Consider the following 27,714-nt stretch of genomic DNA (forward strand, 5'->3'; position numbering starts at 1 on the left):
TATTTTGTAAGGATAGGGAGGGAGTGCAACGTAATGTAGACCTTACATTACGTAATGTGGCAGCCAGCTTTATAAAATTATTAAAGCAAATATAAATAAGCTTCAAAGTATTTGGGTATAAAATCAAGATGTAGCAAAAAAAAAAAAATTTTGTCAAATAAAAGCAAAAGTTATAGAATAAAATATAACATAATAAGCGTATTTAAAGTTGCTGCTAGTATGTTAATTTACCAATTTTAGTCAAACAAATTTTAAAATCCAGATAATGTATAGAGTTATAATATAACATTTTAAAAAGCGCAATATTTTATTTGAATGTTATTTATTTGCATCGATTTCTTTAGCAACATTTTTTTCTTTATAATTTTTTTTTCTAATTTACATTCGCGTCTACTTAAACTACGTCATTAGTATATTCCTTAAAATTTTAAGTGTAAATAAGTAGTTTTAAATTGTTTTATAATATCTATAAAATACCATTATGATATTAAAATTGTGACTTTGGTTTTATACTTTTGTCCAGTCACTAGCCCACTGTGCAATGGCTGTTGCTGAGATAACATCATATATTGCGTTAATCTATATGTAATTCTTGTCATTGTTTTGAGTGGTTTGGGTATTGTGACCTATGTTAATTAACCGTAAAATCTGATAGATTAGCATTCCAGATAGATAAATGTAACCCAGGAGAGCTTACCTTTTGCCTAACTTTAAGACTCATTATACTAGCTCTATATCAAATGAATTCAACTGCGTTGTGTCTGTTTCGCAACTGGTTTATCGTTGTTTATATATTTTGCCACAGCCACTTTTCTACCTCCCCTATTTTTGTGGTGTATTTGGTAGTTTAATAGTTGTGTGGACTTGTAGTTCATGTCTAATTGTTGGGTGGAAAAAGGAAATCTAGTTTGTCTGCTAACTCTTCCATGTTTATTCTCACTATTAGTTCATCTTGTTGGCAATATTTACTGAGTGCAGATTATTTGCCCAAATACTAAGTTGTTTGAGGTTGGCTTTATAGGTCATGGCAAAGGAATAAAGAGTAGATGTAGTGAAGCGGGGTTGCCAAGGTTAAAATTGAGTTTTTTAAGTAGTAAGTATAAAAGAAGATAAATTTTAACTAACATGTGTTAGTTTTATAGTTAGATCAACTTTTTAATTAACGATCCAAAAGTTAGATCTTCATATCTTCAACTATTAGTGTTAATTTACAAAATCAATATCAGCAGGTACCACAGAGAGGTAAGCCAGGTAAAACCTGCCAATACCTGAAAAAATGAATAAAAAAATAGTACTGTAATACTTATGCTCTATTTTTTATTTTTAAACCCATATCTTTCTTTACACACAATATAAGTCACAGTACTTGCATGGCGTGTTTCATATCTTAGTTTTACATGCACTGCAGATCACAGAATCTTTTTTTATTAGCTTCATGGCTAGCTTTAAATCTAGACATTTGTCTATGGATTATAGGTCTACCAATTCGCTATGGATTATAACATCAATAACTTTCATATTAGTTAGTTAGCTGGTTATTAGTAGTAAACGCTGTAACTGGCAGAGCCAATGTGTTATCAGGCACACTTTGACAGCCAAAAATGATCGATTGCTGCTCATCCAGCAATCATTTTCTGCTTTAAAGCTGTTGACTGAAGGCGATTTAATAACTTCTTCTGGTAGAGAGTGCCATAAATTCGATACTCGATTAAAGAGGTTTTCTCTGTGCTTATGTTTTGTCAACTCCTTGGAACTTTAAAGCAGCGACCTCTCGTATGATTGTTAACGATTGGAAAACGAATGCCTTTTTCTAATATAATAATATTATTCATAATTTTATACATTAGTATTAGATATCCTCTTTGTCTCCTTTCCACTAGCGTAGGTAGTTTAAATTCTTCAAGCCTTGTGTAAGAAAGATTTCTGATTGATGATACTAGTTTAGTAGCTTTGTGATTTGTTATTTGTTATCAGAGTTCATGAATATGTAAAATAAAGTTAATATTTTTTACATGTCTAAGCAACATTACTTTGGTATATGAGGCTGTTCTTTTTTTTTTTCTTTTCTCCTTACCTTTTAACAAAGAAACAAAAACGCAAAACAAACAAGATTGCTGAACATAGAAACAAGCAGAAAAATTATTTTAAGTCTAAAATCAAAAAAAACAAAAAGAAAAACATGGTTTAGTTTTTAATGGTTTCATTTTTATGATTTCATTTTTTTATGGTTTTATTTTTCTAAATGCAAACACAATTAAAAACTAAATTAATTTTCCATAAGGTTGATTTTAGCATTTTTACTAATAAAATTCTTAAATATGATAAAAATTTGAAAACAATTAACAATATAGCCAGACTTGATTAGTTTATGCCAGTTTTCAGTAAACACAGAAAATATTAAAAAAGAAATAAAAAAACATAGATTATGCAACTTTTGGTTCAAATAGATAAAACACTGCTGTTAACAAAACAATGTCAGAACATTTTCAATCAAGTTTTTAGCCATGCTTTAACGTTATAATTTAAAACCGCTTTATATTGTACTCTACATATCATGTCTAAACAAAAGTTTAGTTTTGAGAATACTTTTAAATCCTGATACAACAGAGTACATTTGCAACCAATCAAATTACTGCTGCAGATACTGCAAAGTATACTTTACACAGCAAAGTTTATTTTTAAGCGAATTAGATTGTTTCTTAGTGACAAAGCAAATAGTTTCTTTTTTCCCTGGAAAGAATGATTTATATTAGCATATTTTGTAAAACAAAATTTGCAACCTATGCAAAGCATTTTTTTTCAAAATACATTTTCAAACAAAGAATAAAAGATTGGTAGTCTAAAATAAGGCGGGTGAACATAATGTTAATATTTATATTTATCCTTTTACCCCGTCAGTTGCAAAACTTGTCTGTGTTTAAATCCAACCATACTTGTACTTACCTTATATTTGTAAAGAAAAATAAAGTAACATACATGGCTGGAAAGTATAGCAAAAAAATTAACAACCTATATATTTAAGTTTGACAACTTTACATGGTTAAAGTTAAACAATCCTTGAGGATGGTCCACATAATCCTTATGTAAACCAAAAATCCAAGTAATCTTTTTAAGTTATATTCAGAGCATTAAAAATGTATATGCCATGTCCCCAACATTGCAGTGTTGTTCAAATATTGGAGTTGTGTTCAAATATTTTTTTTTTTAATCATTAAACTAAAATATTTTTTTGATGCCAGCTCTTAACATGCTTTTTTTCTCCTATTGCTCTCCTAATAATGTAACCTAATTATCCTAATTAATCCTATTTAATCAACTTTTTCTGCTAAAGGCAATGTTGTCATAACAAGTGGTGGACTATCTAATAATTTTCTTGTTTATTTGGTCAATGAAGCTGAGAATTGCAATAAGTGGCACTTGAGATAGTGCTAGTAGCGGTATACCACATACTTCATAAACAAGTGCTCCAAGTTCTATTATTGTTTATAGTACCTCCTTAAGATTAGTGTAGTACCACTTAAGACTTTTGTTTCAGAGTTAGATGGTTATGAGAGGGTTTTAATAACAATTTAAAAATATTAAGTGATCTCATTATTTGCAGTTGTCCCCTAAAGGAGTTGAATGTAATTTAAAAAATAGTTTAAAAACTCAGCTTAACATCTCAACATTTTAAGACACATTACAGGGCTTGAGTTAAAAAAAAATCTAAAAAACAAGACTGCAGCTCAGAGAAACAAATTTAGAACGGTACAGGCAGGTAAATAGTTAGTTTAAACTTTATATCTTTTGCTTGTGAGGCCAGAGTTATGAAAGAATAATATTTTAAAATACAATATCGTTTGTGTTTATATTTATGGCTCACCATACGTTGTTACAGCTTTTTATTTTTGAAAGACAAACTTGTAAACACATTTGTTTTTAAAAATGTCACATTAAGCTTTGAGAAGCTTAGATCTTATAAGATTAAGGTTTTGCTTCTTTTTTGATGGTGATAATGATAATGTGGATGATGATGAATATGATGATGGCAATGGTTATGATCATGATGATGATCATGATGACTTTAGATATTTAAATACCATGTAAGTAACACATAGTCATATACAATTGTTAAATTAGAAATATTAAAAAATTTCAAAATATTTTTCAAGTGATATATTCAATAACTCGTTTGTTCACAGTAATCGTTTGTTACATATGTTATTTCATATTTCTTTTTTTATTTTTGGTTTAGTCATTTATATGTTGGGTTGTCTTATGTGGCTGTTTATCTACATTTATACCAGCATTTTTCAAGATATCAAACAAGTAATTTTATTTGTTTTTAAATACTAATTGTTTGTATACACACTAGGTTATAACTTTCGCAATTTTTTTTAAATGGGTTTTTTGTTACTTTTACCTAAATACTTTATGTAACTTTTATGACTAATTTTAACTTATAAGACCTTTCTTGAAATTAAAGCAGCTGTTAGCAGGTTTTTTTAATCAATCTAGTACTTTTTAAAACATTGTAGAACTGTTACACAGTTACAACAGTTACACAGTTGTTAGGTATTTATAGGATTTGATTGTTCTAGAAGTTTCTAGAACAATCAAATCCTATAAATACCTAACAACTGTGTAACTGTTTTCATAAAGGGTTGTCTTCAAACAAGTAAAGTTGTTGCAGTCTGTGCGGCCTAATGTATAATTACTTAGTGTTGCACAAAAAAGGTTCTGCAAAAATAAACAATAATATCTGGGCCAAGAATCTATTTTGATTTCTGCAGTCACATACAAGAAGAGAAAATGTGCCATTTAAAGTACTATCGCTAAAAGAAAAATGTAGAATGATACTTTAGTTTTAAATTATTTCAATTCTGTCAAATTTCTTTATGCATAGACAATATTTCCAAAGAAGTGACGATGATATGGAAAAAAATACTTGATTTTCCTGTTTGTTTTAGATAGTTCAATTAAAAGGCAAAGCAAAGCTTTACTAGGTGTTAAAAATTTATAAAAGGATATTTTTTTTTACTAAAAAAAAAATGATAATAATTACAATATATTATTATCCACTAAAAATAAAAAACTTTACAACAAGTGAAAGGTAAAGATAATTTAGGTACTCAATAGGTAAAGTAACAAAAAAGGAAATTACTGTCATCAAAATTAACACTTCAAAATTTAGTGCTAGTTCTTAATGAAGTCAACTTATGGAGTTTAATTAATTATTGTTGATTCAACCATAGTTAACACCAGGAAATGAATGAAGTAGTTGCCTAACTGCGCAAAATGTTATCAGAGAAGGTAACAACTAACCGGAATTAATCACTTCTTTGAAGAATCACTCGAAGCAGAAACCAACTGTAATAAAGATATAAAACCAAATAAGGGCGTCTAATATGCAATCAAAGTGATGCAGAAACTTTATCTTGTCTTACTTGTTATTTATAGAAACTTATTATTTGTATTAGAAATAAACAGCCTGCTATTTTTATTCTGCCAACAGTACAAAAAAGTTGCAAAATCTTTTTTTTTACACAAACTGTTTCCAATTTTTCTGATTTTTGTAAATTTATTTATATTAAAAAAATAACAAACAAAATCAATACATCTTTAAAAATGTTTAAGGACTGCCCAATCTCAGATTGCAGTCATCGACAGTCAGTAACACGACCTCAAGTGTTCAATAACCATTTTGATAACTTTGTTTTAATGCTTGCTACAGTGCATTTCTTTTTTTTTGGAGAGGAGGTTTAATTTTACTACACCAATAGTTGCAATATAACAACGCTGTAATAAATTTTGAAAAAAAATTCAAACCAAGGATATTTTTAATATATTGTTTTACTTACTTAAAAAAACATCCACAGCTTATATTCATCCAGCACAAGCTTTATCCTATTAATTATTGTTTCACCTTTTTTCATTCATCAACTCGAGAGCAGTAACTCTAATCTCGCTCTCTTTTCATTTTTCAAAACAACTACTTAATGTTCCATTTTCTTTATGTGCTTTTCATCAAAGTGCAAAGACCACTTTTAATTTTTTAACATCTCTATAGAGTTTGCTTTTAACTTTTCTCTATTTTTCATGACACCTTTGTAGACACCACTTTGAATTGGAGTAGGAATAAAAATTTTAACTTTCAATAGAGTTTTACAGACTTTATGTACTTTTTTGGTAATAATTTTTGCAAAAACCACCGAAATTACAGCTAAATTTGTTTTTTGTCTTATATATTATGATAACAAACCTTTGACATCTTCAGCTTCAGTATCACTGCTGGAACAATGCGTACAGTTTCTAAATGGTCTTCCTTACTAACTGATTAAACGAAATCGTGGTCTTGGCTGATGGACGTTTTTTTCTTTAACAACACTAGTTTTTTTGGTGAGTATCTTCAATTGCGATACAATATCCAGCATTTGTTGGCATTTGTAGACCATAAAATTCGTCATTTTCCTGACTCAGCCATTTACCTTTTTTCATCTGTTATATCAAACAATTAGTAAAATATTGAGTTTCGGGTTTTCGACTATCTTTGTCAAGTTTTTTCAATAAATTTTGTATTTTCCTTTCTGCTTCCGAATTCTCGTGTAGAATTGGAATATTCAGCTTTCTCCATAGCAGTTCAGTTTCTTTAGCCACAATTGCAACTCTTTCCTTTCTGCTCATAACATTTGATGACAAACTTTTAAATTGATCAATGATATACTGTTCTGTTGGCACCTTATTTATTTCACTAATACTTTTAACAACAGTGGTACATCTATATATATATATATATATATATATATATATATATATATATATATATATATATCGGGAGTTTAGGCATTATTTATGGCGAATGTAAATATTTTATATATTAAATGCATTATATTCCTTATTATATTTCATTTTCAAAATGGTTTCAACCACCTCTGTAGCTTATTTAGTTCCAAAGATATACGTGTTTAAATATTTTCAATTCATAGACTTTTTATGAATTATTTTCTTAAAGTATCTCGTTAAATTTTTGGCACCCAAAAAAAAGCGTTTTTATTTCTTTTTTTTCTTGCATATAAAGTTGCTTAAACTAACTTGTAATAAAATTTTGTTAGAAATTAAATTGTAAATCCAAATTATTTGAACAATTCATAAGTAGAATTTTTGGAGGGTTAACGCAGACGTACCATGAAATAGTAAATTAACAGTATAATATGTTTGAATATGTTTTAAATTTTTTTGTACAAAATAAATTTTCAAATGTTTTAATTTATAATACGTTAAGCGTAACAAAACTTTGATGATAAATATTAACTTAAATTATTTTTATTAAAATAAATTAATTTTATTTTTCTTTAATAAATTATCAATTGAACAACGTGGACCCAAATAAAACAGGCCGAAAACGTCAAAATACGTACAAAATAAACATAAATCTAAAATTTATTTTTACGCAAACAAAAAAGATTTTAGTCAATGACTTGTTAATAATTTCAGTATTATTATAAATTCAAAAAGAGATTTAACCGCTTATAGTCTACTGTTTCGTAGACTATAAGAGGTTAAATCTCTTTTTGAATTTATAATATTTTATGGATAAATTTATCGTAGATAAAAGATCTACGATAAATTTCTATTTTTTAATGGGGTTAGGGCTTTTAACTTTTTTGAAAATTTTGAAAAAAATGAATGAAAAACTCGTTGAATTGTTCTATTTTATTGTGTTTGGCTTTATTTGATTGTGTACTCTCGAGTACACAATCAAAAAAAGCCAAACACAATAATATAGAACAGACATGGAAATACTTATACTTTCCATGACTGTTAATCTATGTTATTAATACTTAACAGTCATAATAACATAGATTAACAGTCATGGAAATACTTATACGGATTATCTTATCTATCTATTTGTCTTATATTTTTCAAAGATGTCTTAAATCGTTTTTTCTTCGAAATAAATAATCGCACTATTAATGTACCCAAGTTTGATTATATGTTGCAAATTATTTGAACACAGAAATTTCAATTTTCAAAATTCATTCCAAACTTTGCAGACATCATATCTGTAAATTTATGCAATTTTATACATAATTTGCCTTGGCTATTCCGTTCATAAATTAGACAAAATTATCTAACTTACTTAACGAAGTGCACCAACGAGAAGGTAAGCCATAGGACTTCGCACTCCATCAGTGAGCTGTCATGTTGTCTAAGGTTAGCCCTCCATTTCTGGATTCTTTCCTTTACTTGATAGGCTGTTCATGTAATATTAATAGTATTTTTGCATAAGCTTTTTTTTTTTTTTATTAATAATAATGCGCAGTTAAGCTGTAAATAAACAACAACAAATAAACAAAATTGGTACAGTAAACATACCAGATATGATTCATACTATTTATAACGATAAAAACCATTGAACTCAAATGCAGTAAAAACACTTTATTGGAACATAACAACAAAATAAATAAGATTAATATATACTATAACATTATTCTAAATTTACATTAAATAAAATTACCTTGCAATCCTAGCTACAAAAGAATAAGATCACCTTTTTCAAAATCAATTAATAAAGGAAATGTCCATACTTTATCAGGTTCATTATCATACTTAACAAGGTATGCAGTTTGTCTACCGTTTAATTGATCAATTAGAACCACTTGCGCACGTTCTTAAGATACTTCATGAGCATCTTCTTCTCTAACACGATGTTGTATAGAAAAACCTACAAAATCAGATGGATTTTGACAAGGAGTGCAATTTTGATAAGGAGTGCATTTTTTATTTCTCTATTAATTTGTTTCGTCTTGCATCTTGAATTTTTTCCATTAATTTTTTTTTTTTTTTTTTCAACAGCTGCATCACGTATTGTACGAGGCTTTAAATTATTACTTATATTAGTTAAAGATTGTTTGTTCGGTGTTAAATTTGCTTGAATAACAATAAGAAGATTTTGATATAATTCCTCTGGAGACAAGTTTATTCTTTTGCTTCCTTCTACCTTTGTTTTACAAAAAAGTTTTTTGTCACAATCGACATCTAAGTTTATGCGATAAAAATTAAGTTGAGCAAGGAGTACTTTTGATTTCAATGGCTCTTCTATATTCGAAACTGTTTCCTCTGCTTCCTCTAATGATATCCATGCCTTTACCTTTAAATTTATCAAATCATTACAAGCTGCAACTTTTTTATGTTGTAGTTTAATTTCTTCTCGATTTTTTTCTTTTTGCTTTGCTAGAAGGTGCATACCTTTATCTTTTTTAAGAGCTTCTTTTTTTTCATCATATTTGCTTTTCATTAATGTTACTTTAGTTCTTGAATACTCAAGTAATTGTTTTCTTTCTTCATCTGTTTTACCATTAAGCCATTCTAATGTTTGGTTCTGAGACCATATTGTCAAAGCCTGGATAGTTTGAGCATTTGCATTGGGTTTTGTGCGAACCATTAAATCCAAAATGGCAAATTCACTTTCTGATGCTTTGTTAGTGACAGGGACATTAGAAGCAGCTTCAGAAACTGAGTTAGATGGGTTCCAATATTTACCACTTGGTAACTGATCAGCACACTGACGTTCCAAAATAACAAGAATTGCATGTAAAATAATTTCAAGTGATTGCACAGTTAAAGAATCAAACTCATCATTTTGAGTGCATTCAAACAGTTTAGTGTAAACCAAATCTTGATGAAGAAGATTAGTATCGTCAAAAAATTTTCCATTAGCAAATAATAAAGAAGATGCATCCATACAAAATGATGAAAGTCTAATTTTTAAGCAAAGTAGGCAGGGGTTTAAAAATTAAATACTATCAAGTGATTCGATAGTTCGCCACATTGGACCAGTAAGTAGTTTGTCAACTATACCTAATGCACGAACTTCAGCAATGAATACAAGATTTGTGATATCTTCTTTAATTGCTTTTAATAAATTATTAGGGTTAGACCAAGCATTAAGCAATTCTGTTGTAGCATCTTTATGATAGTATAGGGCAGCTGCATTGTAATATAAAATATTAAAACGATTTCCAACAAATGGAACAAAAAAAGATTTATCATTACGAAAAGAATTAAACCATGATGCAACACCAGCTTCCTCACTACCCCTTGAATGAAATGACTTACATGTGGTACGAACTAACCTTACAGCACCACATTCTTTACCACTAAAAGCAAAAACAGTTTCAAAATCATTTTGAGTCAGAACTTTTTCAAAAGAATTCAAAACCTTATCAGTTTCAGATGCAAAATTAGCAAGCAAATGAAGTTTAAAGAAAAAATTACTTGTGTCCTTCATATTGTCTTTGACATCTGAAGAAAGCAAATGCCAGTTATTAATTGCAATCGTCAAAAGTTGTTCTCTTAATGTTTTTAACTGTGAGTTAAAAAGAGGATTAACTGAAGATAGATCAGACTTGTTTATTTAGATGATGTTATTAACTTAGCAAAATTAATTTCTTTTTCAGAGGCTAAGTTGCTAACAACGTCACAAATGTCATCTACTATATTAGTAAAGTTTTGCAAGACAGTTGCCGCATCTTTTCCAACCACTTCTGACAAACCAAAAGATAAAGTTTTCCCACTGGTTGTAGTAATTTGAAAATTTTGATAATGCTTATGGTATTTCTGAGTACCATCACCATGCAAACAATTGCCTATATTAGAGTTTTTATTTGTCAAATTATTTTAAAGCATTGCTTCAGCAACTTGATATTGACCTAAAATTGAAGCTTCCTGCATTAACCTACATTTTACAGCGGCTGATGGTAGCCTAGATATGTTCTTTTTTGCTAGTTTGTTTAATACTACTTTTATGACTCCGTTGACACTATTCATACTCACGCTCATTGAAAGAAGTTTCATGATGAATGTCATTGCTGTATCTGCCATCTTCAAATGTTATTACTTCCTCGTCATCTAACAAAGAAACCAATTTTTGAAGTTCTTCATTCTCCTCGTTTAAAATGTTTATCTTATTACATAACGAAACAACTTCATCCTCTAAACTTATAACATCTTTCATATTGCAGTCATTAAAATAGTTGGTTTTATTTTGCAAAATAATTTTTAAATGACTCACTTTTTTTTGCAGCTTTATTTTCTCGTTTTTTAATTCAGAAATGTTTATATCGGAATTTTCAAGAACTGAAATAATATCTTTTATTCATTTTTTTTAATTTTTTAATTGCGATATTTTATAATTTGTTTCATTTTTTAATGAATTTATTTCATTATTTTTAAATTCCAGTTGAGTATTACAAAATTTTATTTTTTTATTCAAATTTCTAACATTAAATGATTTATTTTTGGACTTTAATAGTTCTAATTTGTTTTCAATAATATTGAGCTTTTCTTCTTTTTCACAATAAAGTTTTTTAACATTGTTTAGTTCACTTTTAATTAAAGAGTTTTTTGAAATGAGTATTTGCAGATTGCTTGACATATCTTCAAAATCCTTTAGATGCTTAAAATAATCCAATTCTAAATCTATCATCAATTCAAGTTTCCTTTTTAAATTTTTATTTTCTTTGAGCAATTTGTTTTCACTAATAAGGATTGTTTCAAACTTCAGAACTAATAGATGTATTATTAGGAACATTTGTCACAGATGGAATAAAGGCTTCACTTAATAAAAATCCAACTTTTTATTTTTGCGTTGTTTCTTTAATTTTCTGATATTATCAACTAACCTATTTATCTTTGTAGCTAATTGTTTTTCAAAGCAGAGGAGCTGAACATTAAAATCACTGCAAAATTTACAATATAATGCATTGTTAGAGGTATCGTTTAACGTTAAATACCAATTATAAATTTCTTCATTAAACATTTTATCTAAACTACTTTTTCATAAATCAAGTCAAGAAAATATATAAATTTAAATCAATCTAAACATCATACCTAAATTGATATCCAAAAATTTAATGAACTATAAGGTTATTTATCAAAACAATCATTGTTTTGATAAATAACCTTATAGTTAATTAAATTTATTGATATCAATTTAGGTATGATGTTAAGATTCACTGTTACAATAAAAGTAAGTTTTAAACAATATATACAATGTTATATATAAAACTTACAGGTTAGTTAAAATAATAAAAAACTTAATGATAAATATACAGATGATTTAATTAACAACACTTTAAAACTTCTTATCTACTTATCAGTAAATAAATAGTTTTATTTATTTACTGACTACAAATTTTTACCTAAATATAAAATCAGAAACAAATTACTTCACTGAAGTAATTTGTTTCTAATTTTATATTTAGTTTATATTTACTGAAGTCTTCAGTAAATGATTTAATAAATCTTGTTTTGAAAGTTAAAAATAAATACTTATCAAAAAAGTTCAGCTAGATATATCAACCAAAATCATACTATATCAATATCATCATTAATGCACAAAAATGTATGTATAATAATGTTCAATAAAAATAACAGATCTTTTTTACCATATAGAAGATTGGAATGGTAGAGTAACTAAGAAATCCGCAGAAAGTTATCACTTAGTTAAGCGCAGTGCGCCTAATAAAACGGGGGTATTTCTAAAAATCACTTTAAAGAAAACAAAAAACCCACCCTATATAATTTTTTTTTTTTAAATCAATAAGTTATGTACATAACAAATAAATAGCTGCAGAATCTATTTTCACGTGATTCCAGATGAGCTATTTTAATTTACTGGTATTTACACAAAATTGAATCGTTTAAAAGAGAATAACTTTTTCAGTTCAAGAGAAAACTGTCGGCATCACATAAATAAATGTTCTACGTTCTTTTCTGAAAAATAATACATCAGTATATAATTAATTTCCATTGGTGGGTTTTTATTCTTCGACACCTACATAAAATCATTTCCTGCGTATTTTGGACGAGGTTTTTCAATATCAAATCGAAAGTTATTTTTTCGTGATAAAAAATCCTTAATATATATATATACAAATCACGGCTATCTAAAACACAGGCCTATTAATCGTGCAAACCGTAAAAATAACTGGAGGCCGATTAGTAAATATTTAATTTAGGCTTTATTTTGATTTATAAAATTGTTTTAACAAATTACAATTGTTATCTAATTTGTCAACTAAAGACATACTTATTTTATATTTATTGAAGAAAATATATTACCAAATTTCAATGAAACATAATTTATGCAAAAGAGTTTTATATAAGTCAAACAACAAAAACAAGACAAGTTTTAATTTAATCACTCAGTTTTAAATTTTTTTGAGCTGGCTCTATGTAAGAGCGTGGAGTGTTTAGCTTTGAATAATTATTTTAAAAAATATTTGACAAAATTTTACAACTTTTCATACACTTATTATTCTTAAAATAACCACAAAAAAAAATTGTTGATTGATTGAAAGTAGTAAGATAAGGAATGCAAACAAACTGGCAAAGTCATATCCAGTGCAATAAAAATTATATAACAAAAGAAAGTAAATTGACTTAAAATGTCAGTTGGCTTTGTTAAACCACCTCTATCTAAGTCTAAGAGATAAGCACCATACTCATTACAATATGAATATGTATCAGTGTCAAGATCTTCATAACCAATCTTAAATTGAAGGTAACCAGGAATGTATACTAAAGCCATTTTAACAGAGTCAGTTAAACTAGACTAGAATATTTTCAAAGAATCAAATATTTCAGTTTCCTTTTGTGTTAGTTGCCTCTAACAGTTCATGCAAGTATGACCAACATGAAGCTCACGAAAGTCTGAATCATATTGTAAAAGTAGTTTTGAGTGCTCAAATTTAGTTTTTTCTAAAACTTGTTGAACCGAAATAAAATAAGCACCACCAGCATCTTGACGTAACTTACTAAATGCCTTTTCAATAGGGTCAGATGTATAAGTCACCAAGTTTTACAAATTCGTGTGATGTACTTAACAAATATTTTGCTAACTCAACTAGTCCTTTTAAGGTATGTACTATCGCTTTAGATGTTTCAACAGTCAATGTTTTAATTCTATTTTTTCCATTATGGCAATCCATATCTTCACAGATTTGTGATAATGAAAGAATCTGTTGCAGACGAAGATCATCAGTCGAACTTATGACAGAGCGCAATGGGTCTCTTAACCTTTTATCATCACCCAGTTTGTGAACATTAATGATTTTCCATGCGTCTATAAACATTTTTAGAAATACAACAGTTCCTTTAACATTGGTTTGGTCTATTTTAGGATGTGTTGATAAGGCAGAAAGAGTTTCATCACAAAAAACTCTCAATCACAAAGAAACATTTTGTCGCTCAACAGGTTTTGGAAAGATAGAAGCTGTACTTAAACGTGAAAGAGTCACAAGTGTCTTACTTTCTAAGTTGTAAAGGTTCTTAAGACCACTCCACCTTGCAATTAAATTATCATCATCATCCTTAAATTGAATTTTTTGAGTTTTTTCAGTAATCCAATTATTTCTTATGTTTTTCCATATATGAACATAATCGTAAAGTAAAAAAATGTTATTTTTAGTCAGCCATGGTTTCTCTTCTAAAGTTTCAAAGAGAGAGAAAAACTTTACATTGACTTTATTATTGTCACATATAATCGCAACACAACTTCCATTTGCATTTAAATTGATCCAAGTATAGAATCAACTACTTCATACTGAAAATCTGAATCAAGACAACATACTGGAATCATGCATACTATAAAAGTGGGTTCAACAAAAAGACATTTAATCATAACAGCTAATATTGTTTTTGCTTATTTGTCTGGTTGATTAACAGATTTCCCAAAAATTTCTACACCATGATAAGTTAATGAAGCTTTAACATATACTTCATCAACTATTAAAATGCACTGTCGGTTAGTAAGTTTGCAAAAAACATACAAAATAAATTCATCATTGTTTAATTTTGAAGCTTTTGATGTCAATTTTTGTGCAGTAGAAACACTGGGAAGCTGATAATCATTTCGAATTCGCTTATAAAGTGCTCTTGAAACAGAAAAATATTCAAAAGCTCGAACAATAGTGTTTGAAGTATACAGTATCTCCAATACTTAAGACTTTCATAGAAGATAAACTTTCTACAATAACTTGTTTTTTTATCGATAACTCAATATTAGTCAAATATCTTATAGCTTCAGCCAATTTCGACCATTTGTCTAAAATAGTTACATGATTTTTTGACAAACTTGTTACATAGCATAAGCATCCACAATGATACGTCTCATATTTTAATTTAGAAGAAAGATTTAGTATGAACCTATAAAAAATCAAATAAGAAAATCAGTAACAATTATTTAAATTTTTTTTTATAAATTTATAATAATTTAAAGAAAGCTTATCTTACTTTGGTAAACCACAGTAAAATTCAGTTGATTGAAAACAAATTTTTTCATCACATTTGTAGACAACTATACACTTTATTAAATCTTTTGGGATTTTTTTTTGGTAATGAATAATCGCATCATTGAAATTCAAAGAGTCCATCGCTTTAAAAGTTTCAAGTTGATCAGCTTGTACACTTCTTGCACCAGAAGTTGATGAAGTTGTAATTCTTGACTTTGGAGGTGCAGTTGGTACAAGGCTTGACTTAACACAATTAAAAATAGAAGGTGGAGAAGAGAGTCTTTCCTTACCATAAACATTTATTTTTTTGAAATTTATAGACCAATGTTCAGAACATACAACAGTGTAATTGCTATCATGAATGTTACTTCTTGGAATAGCAGATAGCCACTTTCTACGATCTTCTGGATCTTTTGGTAATCTGTAAACAGCACACTTTTTTTTATCTGTTAAATAATTAGTAGAGCAATTCGCAACACAACACTTTAAAGGCATAATAAGTCTTAATAAATTTTTTTTTTTCTTCCAATTTTAAGCAACTATATTTAACCTTCGGCAAATATTTGTGAGTTAATCGGCCTCCAGTTATTTTTACGGTTTGCACGATTAATAGGCCTGTGTTTTAGATAGCCGTGATACAAATATATATAGAAGGGTGTCCCTAAAAACAACATTTTTGAAAATAATCTGCTCCCAACCCCTAAATGTGTTCTATCTAATACAAAAACACTAGGTTTAATATTTTTTTGAACAAAAAACACTTTAAGGGGTCTCTCAAGACCCTCGAATATTTAATGTGTCCCTAATATTTTCAAAAAAAAGTTTTTCAAAAATATGTAAACCTGGTACTCAAATGAAGCAAAATTATATAAAAATATCAAAACTAATATTTATTTTGAGAAAAAATTTTTATTTTTGATTTTATGGTATAAAAAATTACGTTTTTTAAAAAAAATTTAAAAAAATTTATTTTTTATGATAATTTGATAAGTTAAAAAAAATTGATTTTAACTAAATACCCCTTTATCAATCGAAACCAAATTAAGAAACTATTATTATTAATTATATATCTTTGTTTTAGATGCCTTCATAATACTATTTATAATGGTACTGATTCCAATGTAGTAGTAGTTTTATAGTTATTGCTTATTAGGACAATCAAGCATTCGATTGCCAACCCAAGCTGCTGCTTCTACTTGCACTTTGAGGTTGTTAGACATTAGTACTCTTAGGTCATGCTCAATGCATGTTGAAACTAGGTTGCGTCCGTTACCGTTAATGTAAACCACGGTATTATTAATTAGTTTTTGCGATATCCAACTACATATCCATTACTATGCACTTTTTGACGTTAAAATTAACAAAGCAGTTGTGGGACCAATTTACAGTGCTGTCGGTGTCTGCTTGCAATTATTCATAATCAGAGGAAAATTCATTGATATCGATAACTCATTTGATCTTGCCATCATTGGCGCATAGTTTGGTATCTTTATAAATGCAGTCTGGTAAGTCTTAGATCAAGAACACAAATAGCAGTGGTGCAAGAACTGATCCTTGAAGAATGCCATTTGTCACCATTTTCCACTTGGGCGTTTATTCTCTAATTATTACTAATTGTTGTTCATTAGTCAACTAAGCCAACTAGAGATCCAGTTTAATAGCTGCCCTCAAATGTCAGAGTTTTGTAAAGAAGTCGTTGTGTAACACTCTGTTGAATATTTTGGAAAAGTCATTATTAGTTACTATTATTATTTAACTACTATCTCTCTCTAGTTCGAATCTCCTTAATTTAAAAACCTCCATAATTCGATTTAATGCAAAGTCACCGTGAAACACGCTTAAGAAACTTGTACATTTAACTTTCTATAATTCGAATCTCTATAATTCGAAAACCTCCACAATTCAAATGGATTTTTTAGACCCATCAGTAAGATTCTCTTTGTAAATCGAACTTTTTTAAAATCTGACGTGCAAAAAGCTCGTTAAACCGTCAAAATCTTTTTTTAAATTTCGAATGTTGCGAGTTTTTGAAAAACGATAAATATAAATTACCTTCTACTTTTAAAAAAAATCATCGCATCAAAGAGACATAAAGAAAACAATTTAAAGCGGAAATAAAAAACTCTAATGGAACTGAAGAAAGGAAAAACAAATAAAGAGGTTTCGAAAATTTTTAATATTCTATCAAATACTCTTTTAACCTGGAAAAAGAATAAATATAAAATATTTGACGCTTTTTGTCAAGGAAATTCGACTAAACGGGTGAACGTTTATTCGTATTACCTAGTAAACAAAGCTGTACTTGAATGGTTCAAATGAGATAATTTACCGATTAGTGGCTTGCTGGTAAAATAAAAAGCTTTATATTTTGTGATAGAGTTATACTTCAAAAATCTTCAAGCTTCGCAAGGAAGGTTAGACTAATTTAAAAAAAAGCAAACTAATTTTGAGATAATTTGACAAAAGCTCTTAAAAATATAAATCGTGTCTTTGACATAAGTTTACTAGCGCATAATCTACAGTTACTGACATTTTTTTCAAACTTAAAGGTTTAAAACACGTAATATATATTGCTTTTAGGCCTAGGAATTACTATTTGTTTGATTTCTATTCGTTACTTTGAAAAGAATATTTGAAAAAAAGTCAACTTTCTATAATTCGAATATCTCTGTAATTCGAATTTTTATTTTCCCCCATAAAATTCGAATTAGAGAGACTGTACTGTATATCAAATAGGTGTCCACAGTAAACTGCTTCCATTAAAATGTTAGTCAAAATGATTTAATCAGGTTTGCTTGCGATCTCTTTTATGTACAAATCCACGTTGAGACTTTGATATTAGAATTTGCGCATTGTTTTGTAATCTAATCTATGATAATTCTCTCCTTCACCTCCTAGGTGAAGACACAGCTTTTAATATTTTTTTTTTATTTAATTTTTTTTTTTTTTTTTTTTTGCGTTTAGATTTTAACACTCCTTAGGGAGTTGTTAAACCTTAGCAAATAAAATTAATTAATTTAATTTTTTTTTTAATTTTGCTATTTAAAATCGTTAAAAAGTGTTTTTTCAGAACAATCATAAAAGTATTAATAAGATTTATGAATAAAATGTTATGTTTGGACAAGACGTAGTATCTTCTTCAATATTGTTTGTATGAAAAACAAGTCAACTTTTTTTTTTTTTATGGTTGGTCCCACGTAAATAGCCAAAGTAAAGATATAAACTATTTTAAGTATAATTCTTTGGTAATATGAATAAAAGTAAATTTTTTTTATACATCATCAATAAAAACAATTTTTATTGTTTTTATTTTATCTTTCGTCTTTTGGCGCTCCAATTATCTAGGCGCCCGGGGCACTTATGACCTATTTACCACTTCCTAATGGCGGCCCTAATTACATGTGCATTTAATTGTGACAATACTTATATGTCAGTTGATGTATGTACATCTAAAATCTTTTAAAAGAATTTTTAAAATGTTAATTAAAAAAAGATATTATCATCGAAAAATTCAATTTATTTCAAATAAAATTTAATTTTGACAACAATAAAAACCGGATCTCGTAATTAAAAAAAGATTTTCAAAGCGATCGATTTCTAAATGTAATTTTTGGTATAAAACGTTTTCTCCAATATAACTGGCATTACATCGAGCACAAGAAAATTTGTAAACAATAATATTGGAGAAACCTCCAGACACTTAACAACAAGGATTCATGAGCATCTTACAAGTGACAATCTAATGTTTATAAGCATTTAATTTCATCTGTTAATTGCAAAAATCTAAGTAATTGTTTGAAAATTTTGGATACTGCTCATACCAAACAAATTGAAAATTAAAGAAGCACTCCATATTAAATGGGCACCCATCTTTAAATAGACAAACTGTTCATTTTAATATAAATTTGTCAATTTAGTTTGTTTGTTTGTTTTTTTATTTATAATTTTATTTTTTTTTTATTTGCTATTTACGGTATCATAACTTGTATTATAATTTGTATTGGTTTGTAACAATTCTATTTGACTGTTATTATTTCTCTGTAATGTCTTCAAATTTTGGTTTTATATTTATATCCAGAGTTTTAACTTGTAATTTTATCTTTTTAAAATGTAATATGTTAACTACAAAACATGTCAAGATTTAAAAATATCGTGTAGTATCTTTAAAATATATATATATATATATATATATATATATATATATATATATATATATATATATATATATATATATATATATATATAAATATATATATATATATATATATATATATATATATATATATATATATATATATATATATATATATATATATATATATATATATATATTAGGGCTGTTCATGTGAACACAGGAAAAAAAAATTTTTCTCGGATTTGAATGCATAGTTGTTTATTTTGTGCCATTTGACATAGTAATTGACTGTGGAAAAAATCTTTCCAATCAGATAATGTTTAGGGGGTGCTCAATGACCATAAAGTTTTACGAAAAACGTCAAAAATGTGTAAAAAGTTCCAAAGTTCCAAAAATTTCCTGAACCTGGTTAGTTAGATTTTTTCCACTGAAATATTGTCTGATTGCGTGCTATATAGATTAATTAAAGTGCAGCAGATTAACTGTCATCAGGGCACCAGACTAAAAAATGTCTGCTAGTGTTTAAAACAACTGTGTTTATATCATTTTGTTAAAATTTGTATTCATAATTTAATACTATTATTTAACTCAATTTAGAATTTGTTCAAACAGAATAAAAAGGTTTACAAGTATAAATATTATTTTTATTTAGAATTTCAGTTTGACAACAAATGTATTAATATTTTGATAGTACCTAACCTTAGTAACCTATTACAGAAAACTAGCATGGTAGTCTGGTAGTGTATTGTTTGTTATTAAGTGCAGATAATAATAATTTCTAATTTGAAAATATTTATTTAATTTCTTTAGTAATAATTATTATAATATATTGCTGCAGCTGCATAAACCAACAACTGAATGATAAGTTTGTATAATATGGTATTGAGTTTTGATTTTCTCATAATATTTCAGTTATCATTGAAATGGCAGCATCATCTCGTGTTGCTATCTCTGCACGACTTCAAACCAAAATCTTTTTAATTGGACAACCAGAGCCAAATCTTCCAGATAAAGTTCTTCCCTTAACATCTGATGTTTTAAAAACATTTTTTTATCATCTTAATTCAACCAAAAAGTCAGTGCCTGAAAGTCTTAAAACAACTGTTGATGAACTGATTATTATTTGGAATAAAGCCCGTATTCCGACAGCATTTCATCCGAATGTAGTCTTAAAGTTGAAAACTTTAGTCCAGGAATTTAAATTAATAAAAAATAAATCCAGATTGTCAGATTCTCAGAAATCGAGAGAGAAATCATTTACAGACACCATTGGCCTACTTTTTGACATTGCCCACAAGGATGCTGAAACCATGATCAGAATTGAAGAAGATAAAGAATTTTTATTGGATCAGAGATGTCAGAGAAAAATGGTGATGTTTGGAGAGGACAAAGAACTTTCAAAATTAGAAGAAAGAAATGAAGCAAGGAAACAAGCAGAGAGAGAACGAAAGCTAAAAGAAGAGCAAAGGCAATCTGGTGCGAGTGCAATAGTTCCTGTTATTGAACCTTTACATGACGAAAGTTATAGTGATGACAACGATAACGATGCTGTTGATAATGACAAAATGGTTGATAGAGATTTTGAGATAGAAATCCCTGTTTATTACAGACAACAAGTCAGTAAAGCAAGTTCTTCAGGGTCAGCTGAATCAAGTTTAGCAAGTACTCCAAAACGACAATGTATCTTAGATACAATTCTTGACTCGCCTGATGTTTCATCAACATTAGACAGAATTAATCTATCTGACACAAAATTTACTATACTAGCAGCAGCAATTGCAAGGGCTGGTGGACAGAACCTCGATGATGGATCATTGTCACGTTCTACAGTCCGTAGAAAACGAACCTATCATCGATCAAATATTGAAGCCACTGTTCGAACTGAATTCTGCGATTTGGACAAACCACCATTAATCGTCCACTGGGATGGCAAACTGATGATAGATCTTACAAATTCTGCAGCCCCTAAAGCAAATGTTGACCGGCTATCTGTAGGTGTGACAGGTCACAATGTTGACAAAATACTTGGAATAGCAAAACTATCAGCTGGAACTAGAGAAGCCCAAGCAAAAGCAGTTATTCATCTGCTTAATTTCTGGAACATAATTGGTGATGTTATTGGAATGAGTTTTGATACTACAGCCTCTAACACTGGCTCCAAAAATGGTGCATGTGTAGTTCTAGAGAAACATATAGGTAGAAATTTGTTATATTTCGCTTGCAGACACCATGTTCATGAGATCATAGTAGCAGGAGTGTTTGGATCACAATTTGGACCATCATCTGGTCCCAACATACCTCTTTTCCAGAGATTTCAGCAATATTGGCCCAAAGTTAATCAAGGAAATTTTAAACCTCTGGATGACATTCGAATGAAAATACCCCTGGTGCAAGAACTACAAAATGAAGTGATTGCATTCCTCAAAGAAAACCTGCATGTTAAAATGCCAAGGGATGACTACAAAGAAATCATGGATCTCTGTCTGTTAATACTTGGAAAACTGCCTGATCAAGAAGAGAAAAATTATCATTTCAAGATCCCTGGTGCTTATCACATGGCTCGCTGGATGGCCAAGGTTATTTATTGTTTTAAGATTTATTTATTTCGTGAAGAGTTCAAGTTGACCACAAAAGAGGAAAAAAATCTCTGTGAGTTTTGCTTATTTGCTAGTCTGGTTTATGTAAAATCTTGGATATCATGCACAAATGCCAGCGATGCTCCAGTTAATGACTTGTTTCTGTTTCAGCAACTTAAGCAGTTTGTAGTTGTGAATAAAACGATTTCCGAAGCAGCAGTCAAGAACTTTCAAAACCATTTGTGGTACCTTTCACCAGAATTGGTCCCACTAGCTTTGTTTTCAAACAAACTTCAAACGGAAGAGAAGCGAAAAATGATTTCCAACATGAAATTTCACGGTGAGAACTGGTCTGAAAGGTTGATCAAATTAAACAACATTGAAAGTCTAGAGAAGAAATCTCTGGACATGCTGGTGACATCAGTTTCAGCAAGTGCGTTGCGGTCAATGAAGGTTGATATTGATTTTCTGTTCAACAACGATCCAGCTACCTGGAATGATTCCCCAGAATACCAAGAAGGAAAAAATTTAGTATATTCATTGAAAGTAGTAAATGATGCTGCCGAACGATCTGTGGCTTTAATGTCGATGTTTAATGAATCGATTACAAGGAATGAATCTGAAATGCAGAGGTTAATTCAGGTGGTTGAGGATCACAGAAAGCGAGTGCCAGATGCCAGAAAGTGTACTCTGAAGAGTTATAGTCCTCGCTAGCATTAACATTGCACGAACTATAACATTACGATAATTAAATGTTAATTGCTCATATGTTTTTTTGTTTATAATTCGTATTTTAATCAATGACAAAGAGTCAAAAATCCTTGTGTTTTATTTTGGAAAAATTCTGATATAACAAAAACCGCAGAACTTTAGTCGTAATGCAGTATTTTATTTCATTAATTTCTCTGCTAATAAACCAGTCTAAAGTGGATGTGGATTGTAATTTGTATTCAGAATTTAATATTTAGAGATAATTAAAACTGATCAAATCTGAAAAATTCTAATTAACCGGGTTTTAGAAATTTGTGGAACTTTGTTACTTTTTCCATGTTTTTCACATTTTTCGTAAAACTTTATGGTCATTGAGCACCCCCTAAACATTATCTGATTGGAAAGATTTTTTGCACAGTTAATTACTATGTCAAATGGCACAAAATAAACAACTATGCAATCAAATCTGAAAAAAAAATTTTTTTTGGACAGCCCTAATATATATATATATATATATATATATATATATATATATATATATATATATATATATATATATATATATATATATATATATATATATATATATATATATATATATATATATATATATATATATATATATATATATATATATATATATATATATATATATATATATATATATATATATATATATATATATATATATATATATATATATGTATTAGATATTCCTATCCCTTAGTATTCAAGTTAAAACGACAGTATATGAAAAAATCCTTTTTTCATAAACTGAAAAAAAAAAAAAGTTACAAATTTTAAAGATGACAGAAGATTGTGCATTATTGTAGATGACAGAAGATTGTGCATTATTAGTAATAGAAATAAAAATTTACCACATTAAGCTTAGCACAAAATAATATTTTGCCTGTTTAAATGGTTTCATTTTGCAACCTTTAAAGTCTACAATGGTTAATCTTAAAGTTAATGTTGTACTTCCAGCAGATCAAACTGTAAAAGTTGAAAAAAGTTATTTTTAATTTTTTGAATTTATTTACTATCCTTCGCAAAAAAAAAAAATGGTGGCGACACCAAACGTTTCATACTTTTCAGCAATCGGCCATGAAATACGAAACATATAACAAATATACTAAATGATAAGTAATAGTTATTTCATATTCAAAGGAATAATACTTATTATTATTTCCAGTTTTTTTTTTTTTTTTCGCATTATTTTTTAGCGGTCTTCGATGGTTTTCTCTTGTGACATGTATCGTAGCTATTCATATCTTTGTTAGTGGTTGTTTTCTTACCGTTAATATGTTTGTTGTAAACTCTGCACTACCAGAATATCAAGGAGCTATCATTGGTTTGGGAGGGAGTATATCTTCTATTGGAAGGTTAGTTTTTAAATTGTGTAATTGAATAATCTTCTCTTTTTTGCAAATTCTTTGTATATATTTTACATTTCAAATACTCAGTAATACAAAGCGTCTATATATACACAATTTGTATATTTTAGTTGTAAAAGTATATTTTAATATACAATGCAAATATATTTTAATATACAAGTTGTATATTTTAGTTAAATGTTTGTTTATACATTGACAACGTTATTATGATGCTAATGTGATATTTAGGTGTTATTTAAATGTTTGATAAATATTGTTTAATAACTTGCATGGTCTGTCTAATAAATGCTTAATGTTTTAATTATTTTTATTTTAAGTATTCCTGTTCATTTTATTTTTTATATTGTAGGTCTATTGGTCCTGCTCTATTCGGAAGCGCTTACTCTTGGTCGTTGTCAAATATAAAGTCTAAACATTTGTCTTTTCCATTCGACCAATATTTTGCATTTTTTCTCTTTACTGCTTTTTGCTTGTTAAACGCTATTTTTGCGTTCTTTTTTATTTCAAAGTCTTTAAACAAGAAAATAGTAGATGAAAAGAAAAACTTGTTGGTCGTGTGAGTCATTACTTCTATGCACGCAAAAGCGTCTAAAGTCTGTTATAAATGTTTGACTGCTGTTATTGTAGTCTCAAGTTAATCCAAACTTTTAATGAATAGAAAATAATATCTTTATGCTTTTTTTTTTTTTAATAAAAGCACCTTTTTTCATCTAAACGAAAACTTTTAATGGTCACTAATAGTTTGTTTGTTTTTTTTAATTTATAATGAAAGAAAAATTAATCCCATTTGATGATGAACAGACTTTTTCACAAAGCGTTCAACAGATATATTTTCAAGGGCGTGTTAAGTTTTCCAAAGACATAACTCAAGTATCCATAGTAGAAAGGGAAGCGTTGGGAGGGAAATAAAAGTTAGAAATACCTAAATTTTAAAAAAAATTTAAAACCAAATCAAACAAATTAACAAAAGAAAAAAATGAGATAAGATAAAGGAAAGATAAAAACCAAAGTTAAAAAAAAAAAAAAACATTCGAAAATGGAAAGTAGTTAAAAAGAATTTTAAATAGTATATAAAAACTGATTCATTTTTTAAGAAATTAAATATATATATATATATATATATATATATATATATATATATATATATATATATATACTTGTATTTGTGCTTCCATATATCTTCAGGAGAGTGCCCGATGAATTAAATTAAATTGAAATAAATTAAAACATATATACATGAAAATATATATATATATATATATATATATATATATATATATATATATATATATATATATATATATATATATATATATATATATATATATATATATATATATATATATATATATATATATATATATATATATATATAGTTCAAGTATGAATGTTTTTATGTGTGTATGTGTATGTATGTTATGTATGTATGTATTTAGTTTATACAAGGCCTTGTGATGAAGGCCATCATATATCTATGATTAAAGAATAAAAAATCTTATAATTAGGGGAGAATTGCCATAATTGGAACAGTGCCTTTATTAGAACACTTGCATTTATTTAAAAAAATAATTTATGTCTATATTTAGCATTTTTTTCAGTTAAACGCCTTATTTTCTACGTTTTTACGCATTGTGAAAGTTATTTCATAAAAAATGCACGTGCACAATTGATTTAAAGTTTTTTTGCGTCATTTTTTTTTGGTGATCTAATTTTGTGTTCACGCTATATTGATTGCGCCTGGTAAACTATACTGCCATAGGTTATACGGTTTATTGTATTTAATTTGATGAGATTTAAAATGCAAAATAACAATATAAACTTATCTTATAAGTTGCTGCATGCATGATATTGCAGTGATATAACAAAATAGTTCAAAGTTTCTTTAATTAGAACTATAAAGTTTTCTTTACTTAATCAGTAATAAAATCAAGGGGTTGTAGAAATAGTTGAAGCGCAACTTAATAATACTTAGTAACAACCATTAATCTTAAAAGTTATACTTTATTTAGTGATTTTTAATCAATAAATTAAGAGAACGTAATAGCAGTTAAAGTTTTTATACAATTTTTTGTTTGTAGACATAAGTTTTGAATGAACTGTTTAAGTTTTTACTGTTAAAATAAAAACCATTTTTAATCAATTTTTGTTGATTTTACTTGGTTTTTTCAGAAAAAAACGACCTGTTCTGATTAAGGGAACAAAGTGTTCCAACTTAGGGAACCAGTTGCCTTGATTGGAAAAAAATGGTATCTTTGCAAAAACAAATTTACTTCCAATAACAGTATAATCGACTAAGTCAAATTACTGTTAAAAGTATAGTAAAATTGTCTGTTTGTATTAATCAAATCATAAATGTTTTCATAGTTGAGCCATCTTTGGTTAATTGATATTTATTCTTAAAGTGTTCCAATTAAGGCAAATCTCCCACATATTTATTTGAATTATACACGGTTTATTCAAATTATTCGTTTTAGCTTTTGTTTATTTTTAAATTTAGTTTATAAGGTGTGGTGCAGCTGTTTGTTTTACATATAGCTCACAGTATACCGGAGTTTGTTTTATATATAGCTACACAGTATACTTTGAATAGCGGGGTAACTTTGAATACAAATCTTTTTTTTTTTTTTAGTAGTAGTAGTAGTTATGGCAAGAATTTATATGAAACTGTTCAAACCTCAAACATTAAAATATTAAAAGCAGTTTACATTTTGATTATACAAAGTTTTACTTTGTTTATTGGTTGTAATTGTTCCTTAAAAATGAACTAAATATTTGAGATATTTTTCTGAAAAAAAATAATAAGAATACTTTGTACACTGTCTCAACTAGTCGAGCAGCTTGTTGTCTAAGTTGCATAATTTTTGTTTATAAATTTATTTACCATATAAAATCTAAAAAAGTTTGTTAGCCTACTATAGTTATGCTTCATTACTATGGCATAACATACTTTATTGGAGACATTTTTTGCATACGGGGTAACTTTGAATAACGTGTGTGTGTGTGCGTGTGTGTGCGTGTGTGTACATCGTATTTATGCATATATATATATATATATATATATATATATATATATATATATATATATATATATATATATATATATATATATATATATATATATATATATATATATATATATATATATATATATATATATATATATATATATATATATATATATATATATATATATATATATATATATACGTTTGTGTGTGTCTGCGTATTTACTTTTTTTGCAGTACACTAATAAATTTTAAACCCTGTATAAAAAATATGTGAGTGTACATTAAATTTGTTGAAAGTACTGTTATTGATCTTTATATTTGTTTTTGTTAAGCATTTTTCAGCAGTATTATTCCACTTTGATAAACAAAAATGTATACAAGTCAGTATATAAGTTTTCAAATTTTATGGTAAAAACAAACATTATTAAATGAAAAAATTAATAGATGTTCATTGGGTGCAAGTTGCCACTTTGTAAAATAAAGTTTAAAAAATTAATCTGAAAACACATGGAAAATCCAAAGTTGCAAAAATTGCAAAAATTAGCAATTGTATAATATGTTATATTACGTCAATCATGTTTAGTACCTCTGGTCAAATTAATTCTGATTATGTTT

The 27,714-nt window shown here is 27.7% G+C and overlaps 1 protein-coding gene across 2 annotated transcripts in view; it reads left to right on the forward strand.

Moving 5' to 3' along the window:
• The window catches only part of LOC136082344 (uncharacterized), a 158,260-nt gene extending 133,496 nt beyond the window's left edge, over positions 1–24,764 (forward strand). For both annotated transcript variants that reach the window (XM_065801349.1, XM_065801348.1), the window contains exons 13-15: positions 4,235–4,308; positions 23,921–24,079; positions 24,441–24,764. In XM_065801349.1, coding sequence (XP_065657421.1) covers positions 4,235–4,308; positions 23,921–24,079; positions 24,441–24,651 — 444 coding nt within the window. In that variant the 3' untranslated portion in view covers positions 24,652–24,764. The remainder of the gene's footprint in view (positions 1–4,234; positions 4,309–23,920; positions 24,080–24,440) is intronic.
• The last annotated feature ends 2,950 nt before the right edge of the window (positions 24,765–27,714 follow it).

The sequence above is a fragment of the Hydra vulgaris genome, chromosome 07 (genome assembly GCF_038396675.1).
Source record: "Hydra vulgaris chromosome 07, alternate assembly HydraT2T_AEP".
Classification (NCBI taxonomy): domain Eukaryota; kingdom Metazoa; phylum Cnidaria; class Hydrozoa; order Anthoathecata; family Hydridae; genus Hydra; species Hydra vulgaris.